General features: G+C 39.5%; 1 protein-coding gene and 2 pseudogenes across 1 annotated transcript in view; 2 read left to right on the top strand and 1 right to left on the bottom strand.

The window, feature by feature from the left end:
* Positions 1-17,500, top strand: part of LOC148719046 (plexin domain-containing protein 1-like) — a 24,304-nt gene that overhangs the window by 4,638 nt on the left and 2,166 nt on the right. The window contains exons 2-4 of the mRNA XM_088740059.1: positions 4,862-4,989; positions 8,415-8,531; positions 17,250-17,309. Of these exons, the coding sequence (XP_088596185.1) occupies positions 4,862-4,989; positions 8,415-8,531; positions 17,250-17,309 (305 nt within the window). The remainder of the gene's footprint in view (positions 1-4,861; positions 4,990-8,414; positions 8,532-17,249; positions 17,310-17,500) is intronic.
* On the bottom strand, positions 5,444-6,842 carry LOC111342880 (uncharacterized; annotated as a pseudogene).
* Positions 12,352-14,421, top strand: LOC148719047 (uncharacterized; annotated as a pseudogene).

Here is a 17,500-nt window from a genome sequence, read left to right as displayed (position 1 = left end):
AGATTTTTTCTTATTAGGATATGAAAAGCATTTGAAAACATAGAGGGAATGTGTTCAGAACGACGTCCTTTAATAGCAATCAATGACGAATTAGTATCTTAATCAATATAGCAAGGGTCTATGCAAGAGCAGTTCTACTAATAAAGGCGTGGAAATACGTATTGTAAAATTGATGAGATAACACACTTACTCATCAGCGCATTAACAATCAAATATCGTACTTACCACCACTCTAACTTTGATCGCTTTGTTGCTTTGAAAAGTGAAGCAGCCAAATCTGCAGCAAATGTCTATTTTAAGTTTTAAGGTTATAGACCACTTTCATGAATGACTGCTGGATTAATATTCTTTTGTTTAAATTTAAATCAGCCCTTCTGGCCTCGCTTGAGATAATGTATTCTTTTGAATTTTGTACTGGAGAACGAGGCCAGAAGGGTTAATTTAAATTTAAACAAAAGAATATTAATCCGGCAGCCATCTATGAAACTGGTCTATAGAGTTGTAACGAATCTCACCCCACCCCTGAGGCGCGCGCTGAAATAGAGAGCTCCTCCCTTCTAGCAACATGCCTCTGAATACGCTGTTAATTACCTGACTGTACAGAAATTCCGAAAAGGAAGGGGGAGGGAGGGGTGGGACGTGCGATGAACTTCCTAAAACGCCCCCAAAAAGGTTTTTCTTTTACAAAAATGAAAACATCAGTTACACAGTTTCCCACCTCAACCCGTCCAGCCGAAAATTAAGTCTTGCATGCGTGCCACGCCTATATTTATTAAGAGGCACTTGGGAGTAAGAGGTAATTTTGTTTTGAGAAGCTCTCATTGGTAAAGAAACAAATTGACAAGTTTTCTTATTCTTTCGAACCATTAAGAGCAGTTCTCCGAGAAAGTGAAGCAAAGTTGGAAATGAAAAATTTTAACCCCACTTAATTTTTTTGTGTGGAGTTACCTGGGGGGGGGGGGAGGAACAAAGACAACCATATTTGGATTGGCAGATGTGTCGTTGCCATGGTAACCGCACTTAATCAAGTCGGCCTGAGGTCTATGTTTTGACCATAAAATTCACTCTCAAGAAGTAAAAATAAACGAGTCTGGTTCTCGGGTGTATGTGAAACAATTTAAATGAAATTCATACAGATGGTAGAGGTACTCTCTCGGTTCATAAAATTTGCCGATAAAGTAATTTTGCCTGTCCGCTATTCGCTTTAACAAGCAGGAAAAACAAGCACAACTATGTTCGGAATTTCTCCTAAAGCACTCTTTCCCGCAAAAACAAATCAGTAGCAGAGCTTACATATAGATATTAAAGTTTCTAAATATCATAGAATCTCTTTGGGGAAAATTATAGTTGGCAATGGGTGTTGAAGACATCCGAGGCAAGTTGCAAAAAATTGTAAAATTTGAAATTTTGAATGCTCCAGTTTTTGGCTCAAACAGGCTTTAGATAAAGAATATCAGCTTCAGATGTATTTTCTATCATCTTATCTGTTATATACATTTGATTGAGTAGGTTTTGACCGACGAATTTTATGAAATATAAATTGAAACAGAGCCTACCTTGCGACCTTTGGAAATTTCTTCAGGATGCCTTTGGGTCTCTTCTCAGTTAGCTCGCTCCATTTTCTCGACCAAATTTTGCAGACTCTAGCAGAAAGGTCAAATCTAACTGACTATCCTTACCGAATATCTACTTTTAGACCAGAGATGACTATGCATTAACCTGAAAAAGGAACAGTTGAACAGGTCAAACACAGTCGTGTGTCGAGTATCGAAATAATTCATCGGTACAATCCATCCAGGAAGTTTATTAGATGCATCAAGATCACAGCCAAGCAAATGCATGTTTGCAACGATTCTGATTTAAGTCTTTGACTAAATCGAGCCGTACATTCCATGCTGCATGGCTGAGAAGCGAAGAAATCGTCCTTTAATACCAAACGTATGTAGTCCGGATATGCGATGATCAAAACTGCTGACCGGATGTACTTTTAAAATGCGATTTTCGCGCTTTTTGTTTGTTCCTTTTTGTAGCTTAAGATAAAGCGACATTGTCGCAATGGCATTGTCTTTTCTTTAGATATTTTTTGGACAATATATCATCGATAGAGGGATAAAAGGACGACTTTTGATCCGCTTCTATAACTGTTTTACAGTGGTGAATAAAGAGTACAAACAAAGAGCGCTTCATTGATCGTTTTACGCAACCTAATATTTGTCCACATAGGCCGCCCATGTTTCCTGGGTTTGTTTGCCTGTTTGTTTTCTTATTCATTGCTTATTGGTTATTAATTATGGCCTGCATTTAAGATACATCGCTGATCCGGGGCATTAACGAACACATTAGAAGTTACGAAGTTGTAATTTTTGATCCACCTCTCCTCCAGAAATAAATAAGTCTTCGTCAGGCCGATAAACTTTCACTTTCGGTACCTAATGCCTCCCCAAATTTTGGCTTTCTTTCTGTTTATTTAAGTATTTACTTATACGTTTGCTGTTATTGTTTGTTGGTTTGTTGCTGGTTTTTTTTTGTTTTTTTTTTTCGGTGGGGGAAGGGGTGACTGGAAGTAAATTTCTGCCGTCGATCAAAAACCCTGTAAGGGAAATTTGCATATCGTCGTGCGAAGGAAAATAGGAAGCTTAAGCAACCACGACGAGGAACGGAGGACGACGACCGGAAATAGCGAGAATGTCACTGCGCAAGCGCGAACTTAGAATTCCGTCGTCGTCTTGTCGTCGACGACTTGAGAAGGACCTGTTTCACGTCGTCGTGAACTTCCGAACTTCAAAGCAGTTTTTCTCATGAAAAGGTGCGGGTTTATTGTCAGTTTTTAGACAGTCTATGGCCGGTTGGAGTTTGTATTCGTTTCTTCGTTTGATTTAAACCACCCTGTTCAGTTTTCTAAGCAAATAAAATTCGAAAACCCACCAACTCATATTCTTTCCTCCGCACTGTGACAGATGTTAAGTCAAGCGGTGAAAGCGACCACGTAAGGTTTAAATTTATTTGAGTATATTTTATGAAAGAGTGCTGTTTATCATTTTTATTGAATGCAAAGTTTTAAATGGCAGTGTAATACACCTTTGCGTTCGGTCAAAAGCTGTGTATGGAACTGCCGGATTATTGCTACTTAAAAATTTTGCGTGTTGCTGTTCTTCAATCGAGACGCTTTAAACAACAAAGAATTCTTCAGATCGGTGTGTTAACATGAGCTTGAGTACCTGTCAGGTTTTCCAAATCTATTTTCAAAATGTTTGATATAGATTTACAGCCATAAAAAAACAAAATCACGCGGAAAAAAATGGTATTCTTGGGTGAAGCGCGATGACTGCTATCTGTGCTGATCGCTAGCTAGCATTGATTAAATTGACAGACTTACGTCGTTTGCTCGCCAAAGGAAGGAGCATCAAAGGTAGAACATATCAGGCTAAAGCATGTTGAAAATCAGACAAACCTTGTGCAAAATAGGTTTGTTTATATCAGCAACACTTAGAACTGAATTTAAATCTCAAACAACTTGCGTAAAATTTAATACTTTAAACTTTTGCGATGCGTAAATTATTGTAAATAAAGCTAAAGCTTAATAATTCCTTGGACTGTTGATGTTCAAGAATTGAATAACCTACTCTCGAACTTTCGATATATATGTGGAAATTTGATCCATGACTGAGAAGAAGAAGGTTTTGGACGTCTATGAACGATGTCATTTCTTAAACTGACGAAGCGAGAATGAACGCGACTTCAGACGTCGTCGTCCTTGAGCAACTTCACTGCTTAAGGTAGCTCGTACCGGTTTTCATCTTTTTGATGGTTCGTAACTTGAAAGAATAGAACAGAAAGACTGACCAAGGCCATTTGAACACTTTTACGGGGTTGAATTACATAATCATTGGTTATCCAAAAATAAGTGTCATTTCGTCACTAGCAGTTTCCATGGCAACGCGTTCATAGGATTATTCAGACGCATTTTTTAGCTTGTGGCTTAAATAATTCGAAAACTAACCCGGTAACCCCCTGATTTTTTTCAGTGATTCCTTTTGGCACTTGAAAAGGAAAATGCACAAAGATTTTTAAAAAATTCTACGGAGCGGAATTTCAGAAAATCTACAAAAAGGGCAATTTTCACACATCACAAATTTCCTTCCGTAGAATTTTGTAGTTTTTTTTCTGATGATTCCTTTCGACGTTATTATCATATTGGAATAATAAAAAGAAGGGGTCGCTGGACTTGTTTTCATGCAATAGCTTTCGTGAGTTTAACAATTTCCACGCGCGTTCTCGTGCATTTAAAAATCTGGATTCTATAAGAACGACATTTGTTCATGATTTGTTTTAGCTACCGCTGACAATTGCGTGTGCTCGCGCAAGCACCTACGATCTGATGTTTACAGACGTTTACTGCTAAGAAAATCATTAAACAGCCGTCAAAGACAGCCTCCCGAGCTCATCTTAAAAATCCTACACATGACTTCTGGCTATATCATATTATTTTCCTTGAAGTTTCAAAGTCTTTTTCCACTTCAGGTAGATTATCCTTCACTTGAGTTCTTCTTTTTCCGCAGTCGCAAGATTTCATATCGGTTGAATATTTCTTTTAAATGTGAAGTGAAGCAACCCTTACTTCTCCGAAAATCGTCTTCGTTATCTTAGTTTCTATCTCCTGCATTCACAGTGGCCGCTCAACACTTCAAATACAAGCTCTTAGGTAAACTTCTCACAAAAGTAGAAAAAATTCCACGCGCCGCCATCTTTGTTTTGAATTTTCATCTTTTGATCTCGCGCTTCTTTCGCACGTTTCTCTCGCGCGCGTCACGCAAGAGTGACTTATTCTCCGCGCGAGGAAACTGGTACGAGCCACCTTAAGTTTCATTTTCCCGCTAAAAACGACGTCCTCGTTCCAGACCCTCCGCGATTACTTGACGTCGTCGTCGTCCATTTCGTCGTGGTTGCTTAAGCTCCCTAACGTGACAACTATAACCCTGACTACAGGAGGTAGGTTGAAATCACTTGTACATGTTGCTAAATTTCATTCCGTGTACAGTCACTTGATTTTGACGAAAACTTGAAGCCTTTTTACATGTACACTAGGCTCTGGTAATGCGCCTTTTATAGAAATTTCTCTAGTTAGGGGTACTTTTCAGGACTCATTAGCGACTTAATATTCAATGCCCTACCCACAAGCTTGAGGAGGTATCCAGACTTCAATACTTATAAAAATAATTCTTGTACAATTTTTAAGGACAGAGCAAACATGTGCATAACCTTATAAGTTGTCTCAATAAAGTTTCTCAGTTATGATCACTCATGGTATCTATAGTATTTAAGATTATGGAGATTTAACAGTTTTTAAGTGCTTTATGTAAATAGTGAATGTTTCTTGAATAACTTTGTCTAAGACGTTAGTTTTTAGTTAGTATGACAGATGTAGAGCTACCATTTAGAAATACTGTCAGTAAATTATTATTATTGTTATTATTATTAGTATTATTATTATCATCATTATTATTATGTAGCAGTTTAAAACTTTTGTATGCTATATACAATAAGAATAGTATGACGGGGCGCATGGGCGTAGCCCGTTAACTACAGTGAAATCAAGATCTATATACTAAACGAAAAAAAAAACCCTCGAGAAATAAAAAGATAAGCTATCTCGGTTATCCAAATCTAAAATAGTCATTATAAAATCTTTAAAAGCCTATTACTTATTTCGGCTATGAAAGAGTTTATCAGTGACGATCACTTCCTAAGTTTCTAATGATCCACAGAATTTTTGAAGGCAAAGAGTTAAATAGTACGCAATGTTCATTGTTCATGTTACAACTTTAAATGCCCGAGAGATATTAAGTGTTCCCGAGATCACAGCCTTCTGCATATTTTGAAGAACTCCTTTACTCTTGTTTCCGACGAACTCCTTCATTTCGGCTTCTAAGTCACGACACCATCCCCCCAATGCGTCCATTATGATATTATATTGTTTCACTTCATATCCTTGGTATTTCCGCTTTAATTCCCAACGAATCGGTACGTATTTCGAGGTTTTTTCCTCATTCTTTTTCCCCCTATTTGTAATCCATGGGCAGCTCATCTCCAGCATGATGACTCGTCTTGATTCATGGTCGATAATACGCGCATCTACTCTGTTGGCTCTAACTTCTTGGTGCTCCGCAAATAAAGGAACATCCCAGAATGCTTACGCATTGTTCACCTCGTACACTGGCTTCGGTTTCAATGGCGAGTGCCAAGGGGGGACTGTGTTTACAAGGCCTAGGTCGTGCAGAATTTCAAAGAAAAGTATTTTCAAGGCTGCGTTATGTCGGGTAAGATACTTATTCTGTGTGAGGGCGGTACAACCAGCCAGGACATGAGTGACACTTTCAGGGGCTTTACCACATAGCCTGCCCCTCACCTCACCCATTCTGTCTGTGTGCGTTTTCTGGCAGGCATACAACCTCGTCGGTAATAATTGCTCGTCGAGTTCAAACATCCCTGCCACTGTATGTGTTGGGCACTGTTTCCAACTGCTTAGCCACCAGTAACATCCGTTGAAGTTAAGACTCTCGTCTTCTCTCCTCGCAGAGAGTAATTTTCCCCTGCCAATTCTGCTCATGCACCGTTTCCCATGTCTTCTCTTCCAAAACCCTTCTCAGCTCTACCTTCAATTTCTCTGCAGTCATCACCTCTCCACTATCACGTTTTACGCAAGCTGGAATTGAGTATTCCAGCTGCAACTGGAGACCCATCTCATCTGCATACCTTGCTGCCTCTTTAACTAACGAAGTGTGTCCTAACTCTTCCGCTCTCTCTTCAAATTCACAAACCATCGCCATGGCTGGGTCGCTATTGCTATATGACTTCACTGCCGCCTTTATCTTCGTTACTTTGTACTCTTCCTCGATCGAACGCAGGCCTATTCCTCCCTTCTCTCTTGGCAGGTATAAAATGGCAGTTGACCCGCTGGGATGTTTTCCACCATTCTCAACATTTATCTTGCGAGCTTCTCTATCCAACTTTTTAAGCTCTGTCACCGGCCATTGTTGTGTCCACATAAGGCAGCCCAACGCTGGGTCTATAATAATAATAATAATAATAATAATAATAATAATAATAATAATAATTTTATTTGCCATAATCTCTAAAAATTTACAAAAATCATGTTAAAAGGCTTAAAATGTCTGACAAAAATCTAAGAAAAGCTATTGGATACACGCTTCGGTTAGTAACGATAATGACAACAACAATAATAATCATAATAATTTGGTTCTCTAGGATCAGACTCGTATCAGACCCAAAATAACTTTGATAACAAAAACGACCTACATATAAAAATCGCGAAAGCAACTACTAGTTCGTATTAAAAGAATTTCAGAAAAGGTGCATCGAAATTATCCTTATAAAAGTAAATTACATTTAAAAAGTATATGAGAAGGGAAATGACACTCTTACTCTAAAAGTGTAAAAACAAATTTTAAAAATGTCTAGCCTATATTTGCCATAGCATTGTCAAATAAGAAATCTGTATCGAATGTTTCAAATGCTTTTCTCTTCTTTCTTGTACCTCTTAAGCATAAGAGGACGCATCGTAAGAGCGCAAAGGAGATTTTGCGTCTGATCCAGGACATAATGGTAGGGTATGTTTCACATTTCTAAATGGATATGAGTTGAGCTAAGCGTTTATGGTAAATCTTGCATTCAGTGCCCATCCCTCCGGTGGTACTAAAGATCAGGGGCGTAAAGGATCCTTCCTCTATTTCCAATACTCTAATAATAATAATAATGATAATAATACAATAATTTAATGATAACAATTTTATTTAGCAATTATTTCCATAAAATCCTCTACAATACAAAATATCAACAGCGTAAAAAACGATCCAAAATAACTCACTTTCGGCTCACATCTACTCCTTTTTTTTTTGTCAAAGCGTCTGGAAAACTATAAATAACAGAGTCAAATCTGAACAATAATACAATAATAATGATAATAATAATAATAATAATTATTATTATTATTACTTGATTAACGAAATGAGTAGAACTTTCAGATGTGTAAAATTTGTAAATCTCTCCATGAGCTCCCTTGGCGTTTTCTCAGATGAATGCTCTACGTTCTTAGGCATGATGAATGACAGGCATTGACAAAAAGCAGTAACTTTGCATAATCAAGAAAATGATAAATATAGCTATTAGAGCAACATATTACGTCTTTTGTTGTAGAAAAAGGAATTGGGACAACCCAGATTTGATGCAATTTTGATTTTTGTGCGTGTGTTGAATAAGCCAATCTCAAGCAGCATTTGTAAATTGCCTATACGTAGTGAGATTTACATTTGTACATTTAAAAACACAAATAAAGTTTCCATTATTATTATTTGTTACCTTAAGCTTTGAATTACCTGTATTTTCTTTTATATCAGGCTTTGTTAATCTGCGTGCATCAAACAGTCGTCAAATAGCCAACTTCCAATATGTTGCTCCACTCATGGCATACTTCAATCCCTCTCTCAAAAACAACAGCCATGTTAATCATTTTGATAATGATGAGTAGTTTTTATTTTCAGTTTATTGAGCAGAGTGAATATGGCCATGCAATCACTAGCTGATCTGTGGTGTTTCTCGGCCAAATCTGTAGTTTTCATAGAATTTTTTTTTGTGGCTACTGCCTCCTAAAGAAGGCCAAAGCACATTTCTTTAGGATTGCCAGGGAAAGACTTAAAGTTTCTTCCCCCTTTCTCTGGTGTGGAGGCGCGGTGGCCTCATGGTTAGTGCGCTCGACTCCGGATCGAGTGGTCTGGGCTCGAGCCCCGCCCGGGGACATTGCGTTGTGCTCTTAGGCAAGACACTCTACTCTCACAGTGCCTCTCTTTACCCAGGTGTATAAATGGGTACAGGAAAATTTAATGCTGGGGGTAAACCTGCAATGCACTAGCATCCCATCCAGAGGGGAGTTGAAAATACTCCTAGTCGCTTCATGCTACAGAAACCGGAGTTAAGCACCGGCCTGATGTGCCATTGGCTCGTAAATAGACTTACCCCTTTCTCTGATTGTAAGGAAAAGTTATCATCATTTTTCGTTTGCGCTAGTGATAACAGGCAATCTTATTTTGAGTTCGAAACTGATTGACGTGCTGAAAAAATTCTGAAATGATTCATTTACTCCAGATGATTTTTTAAACACAAGCATCGGAAAGGCAAACATATTTTGTTTTTTATACATAAACATAATTTATCTGTTAAGGGAAAACAAACCTAAAAAACAAAACAAACCAAATTTTTTTGTACAGTAGAAATTTGAACTCACAGCCTCTTGCTTTCTAGGCCACTAGCCAATCTACTGCACCACATCTGCACATATTCAACTTGGGTACAAAATTTTAAAATCAAACAATGGAATGGTGATAATACGCAAATAATGGCATTTTAGCCAGTGGACCTGCGAAACTAAATAATCTTTCCATCAATAATTACCAGGAAGAGTGGTTACAAAAGGAAAAGAATAAAAAAAGTATTGTAAAGATTTTCTGGAAGTGGAAACCCCTTAGCTATGAATCCGCATTACAAAAAGTTCATTCCCAGTCTATTATTAAACATTCTCCCACTTCATTAGCTCACAGCCCCTTTGATTACAATTGTTGTCATTATTATTATTGTTAATATAATTATTTGTTACCATTTAATGAGTGGATGAGTGTGAATTAGTCAATATGTTCTTGAATCACCTTCCTCCTCTGGAACAGGGTACTCATGAAATGTGTGGGATGTGGCAGGTGTAAATACAATATTCTGCAACACTACTGTTGTAGAGCGTTTTCAAGGATTGATATTTCAAGTATTTTTAGGTTTGCCTTTTGTTTTATTAAGTCTCGCCCTTTCGCCCCTACGTGCTATTTTGATGAATCTATAGTTTTGATCATTTATTTTTAGTGTGTATTTGAACTTGGCTCAGCACTTACCGTGCTAGACATTTTAATCCCTTGTTATGGTTGAAGATAACTAGTTTGCTGGGTGGTCATGTTTGAGTTGGTAAAACTGACCTTGAGTCTCACCCACACTGAACATCCTGTTTTGGAAATTCCCACGGTTAGCTAACCCAAACATGTCTGTGATTTTTGTATTTAATACTGGAACACTCTTTGCTGAAAGTAGTAGAAAATAAGCAGTGGAACAAGAGAGAGAAAATTAGCTGTAGTAGAAGCAGCAGGTTAGGATAATAAAGAAGAAAATTACAGAGTCTCAGTACCTCTTGTTAATTCGCCAGGCCGGTGGTAAAACCCCCACAACACTACCTTCTAGGGTCATTTTACAACCTTTACTTTTGTTCATTACTATAAAAAATGTGGTACATCAGGAGCCTCATGCAGTCTCAGACTGCCTATTTTTTTATTTTTTTAATTAAATTTTTATTTTTTTATTAAATGTGTTAGGTGTATTAGATGATTGTTCACACGTCAGGTTGATGCAAGTCTTTTTGCAGCAAAAAACAGCCCTTTTGATTTTTATTTGGAAACTGCAGGACATACATGTCCATCAACTATTTTCAAGTACCCATGCAGAAATTTAATCAATTATTGGATGAGGATTTTGTGATATCCGGAATAATCAAGGTCGAGGTAAGTGTTATCAGCCGAAGCCGAAGGCTGAGGCTGATAACACAAATCAAGACCTTGATTATTCTGGATATCACAAAAACGGAATTCAATAATTGTGTTAATATACATTGTTTTAAAGAAAATCACGTCAAACGCATTATCGCAGCGAACACAGTTTATTTTCAAACACTTTGAAAATGTACAACTGCGTGGTAAACAAATTTTCACTTGGGCAAATTCCTTTTGTCAAGTGGTTCCTGGATATTTTTCCCTTTAAGGTATTCGTAGAACAGTTCCTTCGCCCCTTTTGTCGATCCTTTAGTATTTTCCGAATCTTTATCTTAGAGTAATTTCTCAATTTCTCGCTGGGTCGATGAAGCGAATCAAGAAGCCATTCTTACTTTGCTCTCCATGAACTTGACATTGCTCCACCGGAAATCATGCATTGCGTGCGCAACCTACAGATTATTCACTAATCTGTAGGTACAGATTAGTGAATAATCTGTAGGTTGTGCTGTTTCCCAGAATTAACTGTGTGCGTTTAGTCAATGAGAAGACAGATAGTGACTACAATGTATAATAAAAACGTTTAACTTGTAAAGGTGATTAACATGTAACTTCTCCCTATAATATCTATCTAAATCCAGCAAACTGGTGATGAGAATACTAAACTTATCAAGCACAAACTGATCTAACAGCAAATTCCTGTTTCTTATTAAAAAGGAAATGTGTAGCAGCTAGAAAGGAGAAATAACAATCACATCTCGGTAGTTAAAGGGTTTAAATAAGAGTTGATGAAATGGCAATGTGTCTTGTACAGACATGCCTGATATAATTTTCTTTACAAATACGTGTTGTTTGTAGATACTGTGACTACCACAATGAAAACCTTGTTGGTGAGTGAGTTCCTTCTTTGTATTCTATTACAGTCAAACCTTGATTATCCAAACTGGCTGGGACTAGACAAAATAGTTTGGATAATCAAGGGTCTGGATAATTAAGAATGTGAATATTAATGAGGAACAAAAAAAGCTGATTAAATTAAGAAAGTGACCTTTAATCCTGAAACAAAACATTTTCAAATCGTTTGAAAAAGATATGGTCTAAATCTTCACTGTCCTTATGATGTGAATACCTCTACACGTGTGTATTAACAATTAAGATTAATGAAAATGTTTTTACATTGGCCTAAAATGTTGAAGTGAGTCAGTTCGTCTTAAAGAAGAACATTGCCTTTACTTCACTTTTCAATGCTGTAGTTCCAAAAATAATATGGCTACAGATCTTGATTATGACCAATAAATATTCATGAAAAAACTGGGACCAGAGAAAAAGTCCAGATGACTGAGAAATCTGGATAATTGAGGTTCAACTGTATCATAGTTACCATAGGACTATTATAATTATTATTATTATTATTACTATTATAATTATTACTATCATTATTATTAATATTTGCTATTAATACATGCAAAGCCTGTAAATGATTTTATTACACGACTCGGGCAGTCAGAGGGCCAATAACTAAAATCAACCAATCAAAATGCTCTATTGCCGGTCAATATTCTCTCAGTATTGGACCGGGCACTGTCCCGAATGGTCCCGAATGATACCGCACTTGTGTCTCTTTGAACTTCAGTCGTATAATAAATCTCTTATTAACCAAGCTTGCTCGGGACCGTTCTGGAAGAATATCGGCCCTCGGTCTTTTTTGTACGAACCTCGCTACGCTCGGTCCTGTAGTATACTAGGACAGCGGTTGTTTATGTAAAAGTATACATCCGGGAGAGTGTGAGCGCGGGAAGATTATTAAAGAAACGTGTACTGTGTGTACTATTGTTGTTCGCCTTCGTGGCTGCCTTTTGTGGCATACTTCTTCATTTTTAGACACTACAAATTGGCGACGAGGATGTCGAATTCAGTAGAAAGGGCGCTTCCGCCTCTAGATTTAACAGGGTCTTCCTCTCAGGTCGCGGAACGATGGCGACAGTGGAAACGATCGTATCAGTATTACATCGATGGCAAGGGAATTACGAATCCTTCTCGGAAAACAGCTCAGTTACTTCATTTAGCAGGTATGGAAGTACAAGATATTTACGAAGATATTCCAGATCCTGGACCACTGAATGCTAACAAGGATAATGAGTATGTGGTGTGTCTGCGAAAGTTGGATGCTCATTTTCGAGCCGAGGGCAATTTACCGGACGAGCGTCATGTCTTTCGTCAACTTACGCCGACAAAGGGAGAGACCGCCGATAAGTTCATGGTTCGTTTACGTAAACAAGCTCGTCATTGTAATTTTGGTCCAACTTTGGAAGAAAATTTACGGGATCAATTGATTGAAAAGTTGCCTAATGTTGAGCTAAAGAAGAAGCTATTGGAAGTCGTTAATATTACTCTGCAAGCAGCAATGGATAAAGTTCGAAAGTGGGAAGCCTCACACGAGCAGGCAAGTCAAATGGTCATGCCAAGCCAAGAACCTGGAGCAGGTACTCATGCAGTTGAAGAACGTCCTGGGCGTGGAGACAAAGGGAAAAGCGTTTGTTTCAACTGTGGTAAAGAAGGTCATTTTGCTCAAAGTACAAATTGTCCAGCCCGAGGTCGCAAGTGCAGCAAGTGTGGTAAATATGGTCATTATGCAAGCTGTTGCAAAGGGGGAAGGAACTCGAAGCCTGGAAAACAAGGTAACACCCAACAACGGGGAGGCAGACAGCAGCGTCATGGTAAGGGGAGACAGGCAAATCATGTTGAGGGTCATTGTAACGAGTCAGGTGAGGATGACAGTTTTGCTTTTACTATAGAAGAACAGACATGTGCTATGTCAAATTCCTCTGAACCCGTTATCTCAGTGAAGATTGGCGGAATCAGCAGAGATGTGTTGATTGATTCAGGTTCTGCAAGTAACCTCATTAGTAAAGATACACTGCAGGAACTTAAGTATCAGGGGCTCAAGATTGAATTAAAACCTTTTCTGAAGAGATTGTATGCTTATGGGGGTCGAGAACGTAAAATTGAGGGCCAGTTTCAGACAGAAGTTTCCGTACCCAAAGCAAAGGTTGTGGCAGATTTCATCGTTGTTGAATCCGGGCGTTGTTTGCTGGGATATTCGTCCGCCACAGATCTTGGAATCCTTCATGTGGATCTCTCGGGAACTCTTGGGACAGGAGACTGTAACACTGTTGATGGTACCTTCGTGGGAGGACTCAAAGCAAAATACCCCAGTGTATTCCAGGGAATTGGAAAGCTTAAAGATTATCAGTTGAAGCTACACATTGACCCCAGTGTAACTCCAGTCGTTCAAAAAATGCGACGAGTACCTTTTTCTGTAAAGGACAAAGTAACTGCCAAGGTTAACGAACTCCTTGAAAAGGACATAATTGAGAAAGTCGAGGGGCCGACGGTGTGGGTAAGCCCAGTCGTTGTTGCTCCTAAACCGTCCGGAGACATAAGGTTGTGTGTCGACATGCGGAGAGCCAACGAGGCCATTATTCGGGAAAGATTGCCCATACCAACCATAGATGAAGTCCTTGAAAGTCTTAATGGGAGTGGTGTTTTCTCGAAGTTAGATTTAAGGTGGGGTTTTCACCAAATTGAGCTGGATCCTGATTCAAGGGATATCACTGCTTTTACCACCCATGATGGTATATTCCGCTACAAACGTTTGAGTTTCGATGTAAATGCCGCACCAGAGAAGTACCAGCATATCATCACCCAGTCAATGGCAGGTCTACAAGGGGTGTCAAACATAGCAGATGATCTTCTCGTTCATGGTCGAGACACTGAAGAACATGATAAGAACTTACACAGTGTGTTGCAACGTCTTAGTGAGAAGTAGCTGACTTTGAATGCTGAAAAATGCACTTTCCGAATGACTAAAGTGGTATTCATGGGTCTTTTGCTGAGTAAGCATGGCATCGGCCCAACGGAGGAAAAAGTCAGAGCAGTTGCAGAGGCAAGTCAGCCTCAGACACCCTCAGAAGTCCGTAGCTTCTAGGGGCTCGTTGGATTCAGTGCCAGGTTTATACCCGATTTTGCTACCACTGCTGATCCCCTCAGAAAACTTGCAAGAAAAGGGGAACCGTTCGTTTGGGGTAAGGAGCAGGAGCAATCGTTTCAGAGATTGAAGAGTCAAGTTGCAAGTGCACCAGTCCTAGCTTACTTCGATAAGGACACACCCACCCGTGTTATTACTGATGCAAGTCCTGTTGGTCTTGGCGCCGTGCTGGTGCAAGAAAAGAATGGGGAAAGCCGTGCCATCTGTTATGCTAGTCGTAGTTTGAGTCAAGTGGAGCGTCGTTATAGTCAGACAGAAAAGGAAGCACTAGCCTTAGTCTGGGCTTGTGAACGCTTCCACCTCTACTTGTACGGGCTTCCACAGTTTGATCTGGTGACAGACCATGAAGCACTTAAAGTCATCTATTCAAGGAAGTCTAAACCTTCAGCCAGAATAGAGCGCTGGGTTCTGCGTTTACAACCGTACAACTATCAAGTTTGCTATGTGCCTTCAAGAAAAAACATCGCAGATGCCCTTTCCCGACTGACGAAGATACCTGCTTCAGACAATTCCGCGGAAGATGATGGATATGTACGCGCGATAGCTCTACATGCTGTCCCTGCTGCATTGAGAATCAAAGAGATTGAACAAGTCTCAGCACAAGACTCTGAGTTGCAAGCACTCAGGAATTGTCTCATCGAAGGGAAATGGGACAATGCCCCAAAGCAGTATTTGCCAGTGCGCAATGAGTTGACTTTTATTGGCCATGTAATTCTCCGGGGGACAAGAATTGTTATACCCCAAGCACTTCGCAAGAGAGTCGTTAGTTTGGTACACGAGGGGCACCAAGGAGTCACAAAGACAAAGGAGAGACTTAGAACAAAAGTCTGGTGGCCTGCTATGGATCGTGATGCCGAGAAAAGATGTGCAGAGTGTTACGGGTGCCAGATGGTTACAAAGAACGTTCCACCCCCACCATTGAAGTCAACACCGTTACCCAACCAACCATGGGAAGAAGTAGCTGTGGATCTAATGGGTCCGTTACCTTCTGGGGAACATTTGTTAGTTCTCGTTGATTATTACAGCCGGTGGATAGAGGTTGATGTTATCCGAACAACTTCCAGCAAAACCATCATTCATTGCTTGAATGCCCAATTTGCAAGACATGGGTTGCCTAAAGGTTTGCGTACCGACAATGGCTCAAATCTTGTATCTAAAGAAGTAGAAGATTACCTGAATGAAATGGGGATTGATCACCATTACACAACACCTCTATGGCCAAGAGCTAACGGTGAGGTAGAGAGGCAAAACAGGTCGCTTCTGAAGTCCACGAGAGCAGCCCATGCAGAAGGAAAGAACTGGAGAGAGGAGCTAAACAGGTTCCTTTTGGCATACAGGTCCACGCCACATTCAACCACAGGAAAAAGTCCCGCCGAGTTATTGTTTAGGAGAAAGCTGACAACTAAAATGCCTGAGCTAGTTAATGTTGAAGAGGAGGAGGTAGAAGTGAGCGACCAAGCCGTTCGTGATCGGGACAATCAGAGAAAGCAGTTTAATAAGGACTATGTGGACAAGAAGTTCCATGCCAGAGATCGAAATGTGAAAGAAGGAGACAGTGTTCTGCTTGAGAAGAAGAAAGAAAATAAGCTGTCACCTTGCTATGAGAAGGAACCATATCAGGTGATATCTCGTTATGGGGACCAGGTGGTGTTGCGATCGCCTCAAGGTGTCCAGTACAAACGCAGCCTTCAGCATATTAAGTCCTTTAATATGCCAGCTCTAGAAGAACAGGAAACGCCACAACAGGACGCTAAACCACGGACTGAACCTAAGTCATTTGAGACGCCACCTGTGGCAGAGGATCAAGTACCAATGGCTGAATCACCACCAGAAGATGTACCTTCTACTGTACCTACAGCTGAGCAACATGTGAGAAGATCCGGCAGAATTACGAGCCGTCCAAAGGCTCTGAGTGACTACGCTCTGTACTAAAACTAGTGACATTGGCATTTTCATATTACTGTTCGTTGTTATTACATGAGTGACATTGAAACGTTGTTTTATAAGCTGAACGGCCAAGGCTATGTTTATGTTTAGCGTGATTTTTGTCTTGAACATTTGGAATCGAATTGAACTTTTACGGTGTCTAAACAAAGTGGAAGTTTGTAATGTTTCTGTCTTTCGAGGTCAACCATCTAAGCGAAGAAAGAGAGGGAATGTAGTATACTAGGACAGCGGTTGTTTATGTAAAAGTATACATCCGGGAGAGTGTGAGCGCGGGAAGATTATTAAAGAAACGTGTACTGTGTGTACTGTTGTTGTTCGCCTTCGTGGCTGCCTTTTGTGGCATACTTCTTCATTTTTAGACACTACAGGTCCGCACTGTCAAGACCTCGGGCCGATATTCTCCCAGTACAGCCCTCACGCTTGGTTAATAAGATATATATCTCTACTTGGCGTTCAGCAGAGTTCTGAATGTGGTATAAAATTTGTGGTCTATCATTATTTTTCTCTTTTTACAACTTCAAATCAAGGTGGTTGTTTAGTTGATGTTAGCATCTTGCTCGCTGTTTAAACATATATTAGTTGTATCTTACTGGTGGTACTTATCAGTGGAATTAGACTTCTTTCCTTGGAAATCCAACTACCCATAATTATTTCTTTTTGTCCCTCGGGAAATGAATTCCTTGTACAATGGTCTTCTGTTTTCCTTCATGACAACCCAGATGGTAATAATAGAATAACAGTCTTTTAACCAATTTCATCCCCTGGTTATTTGATTTTTGTAGCTGTTTAAGTTGCCACCAACAGGTGCATGGTGTTACATAGTTCAATTGGCTCCGGATCAAAATGTCTATTATATTTGGGTCCTTGGTAGGGTCTGTAATATTCTTAAGGGCAAGCTCTTTCCTCTGGCTCA

The sequence above is a fragment of the Stylophora pistillata genome, chromosome 12, assembly GCF_964205215.1.
Source record: "Stylophora pistillata chromosome 12, jaStyPist1.2, whole genome shotgun sequence".
In the NCBI taxonomy this organism is placed as follows: Eukaryota; Metazoa; Cnidaria; class Anthozoa; order Scleractinia; family Pocilloporidae; genus Stylophora; species Stylophora pistillata.
This window is presented reverse-complemented; position numbering and strand designations above follow the sequence as displayed.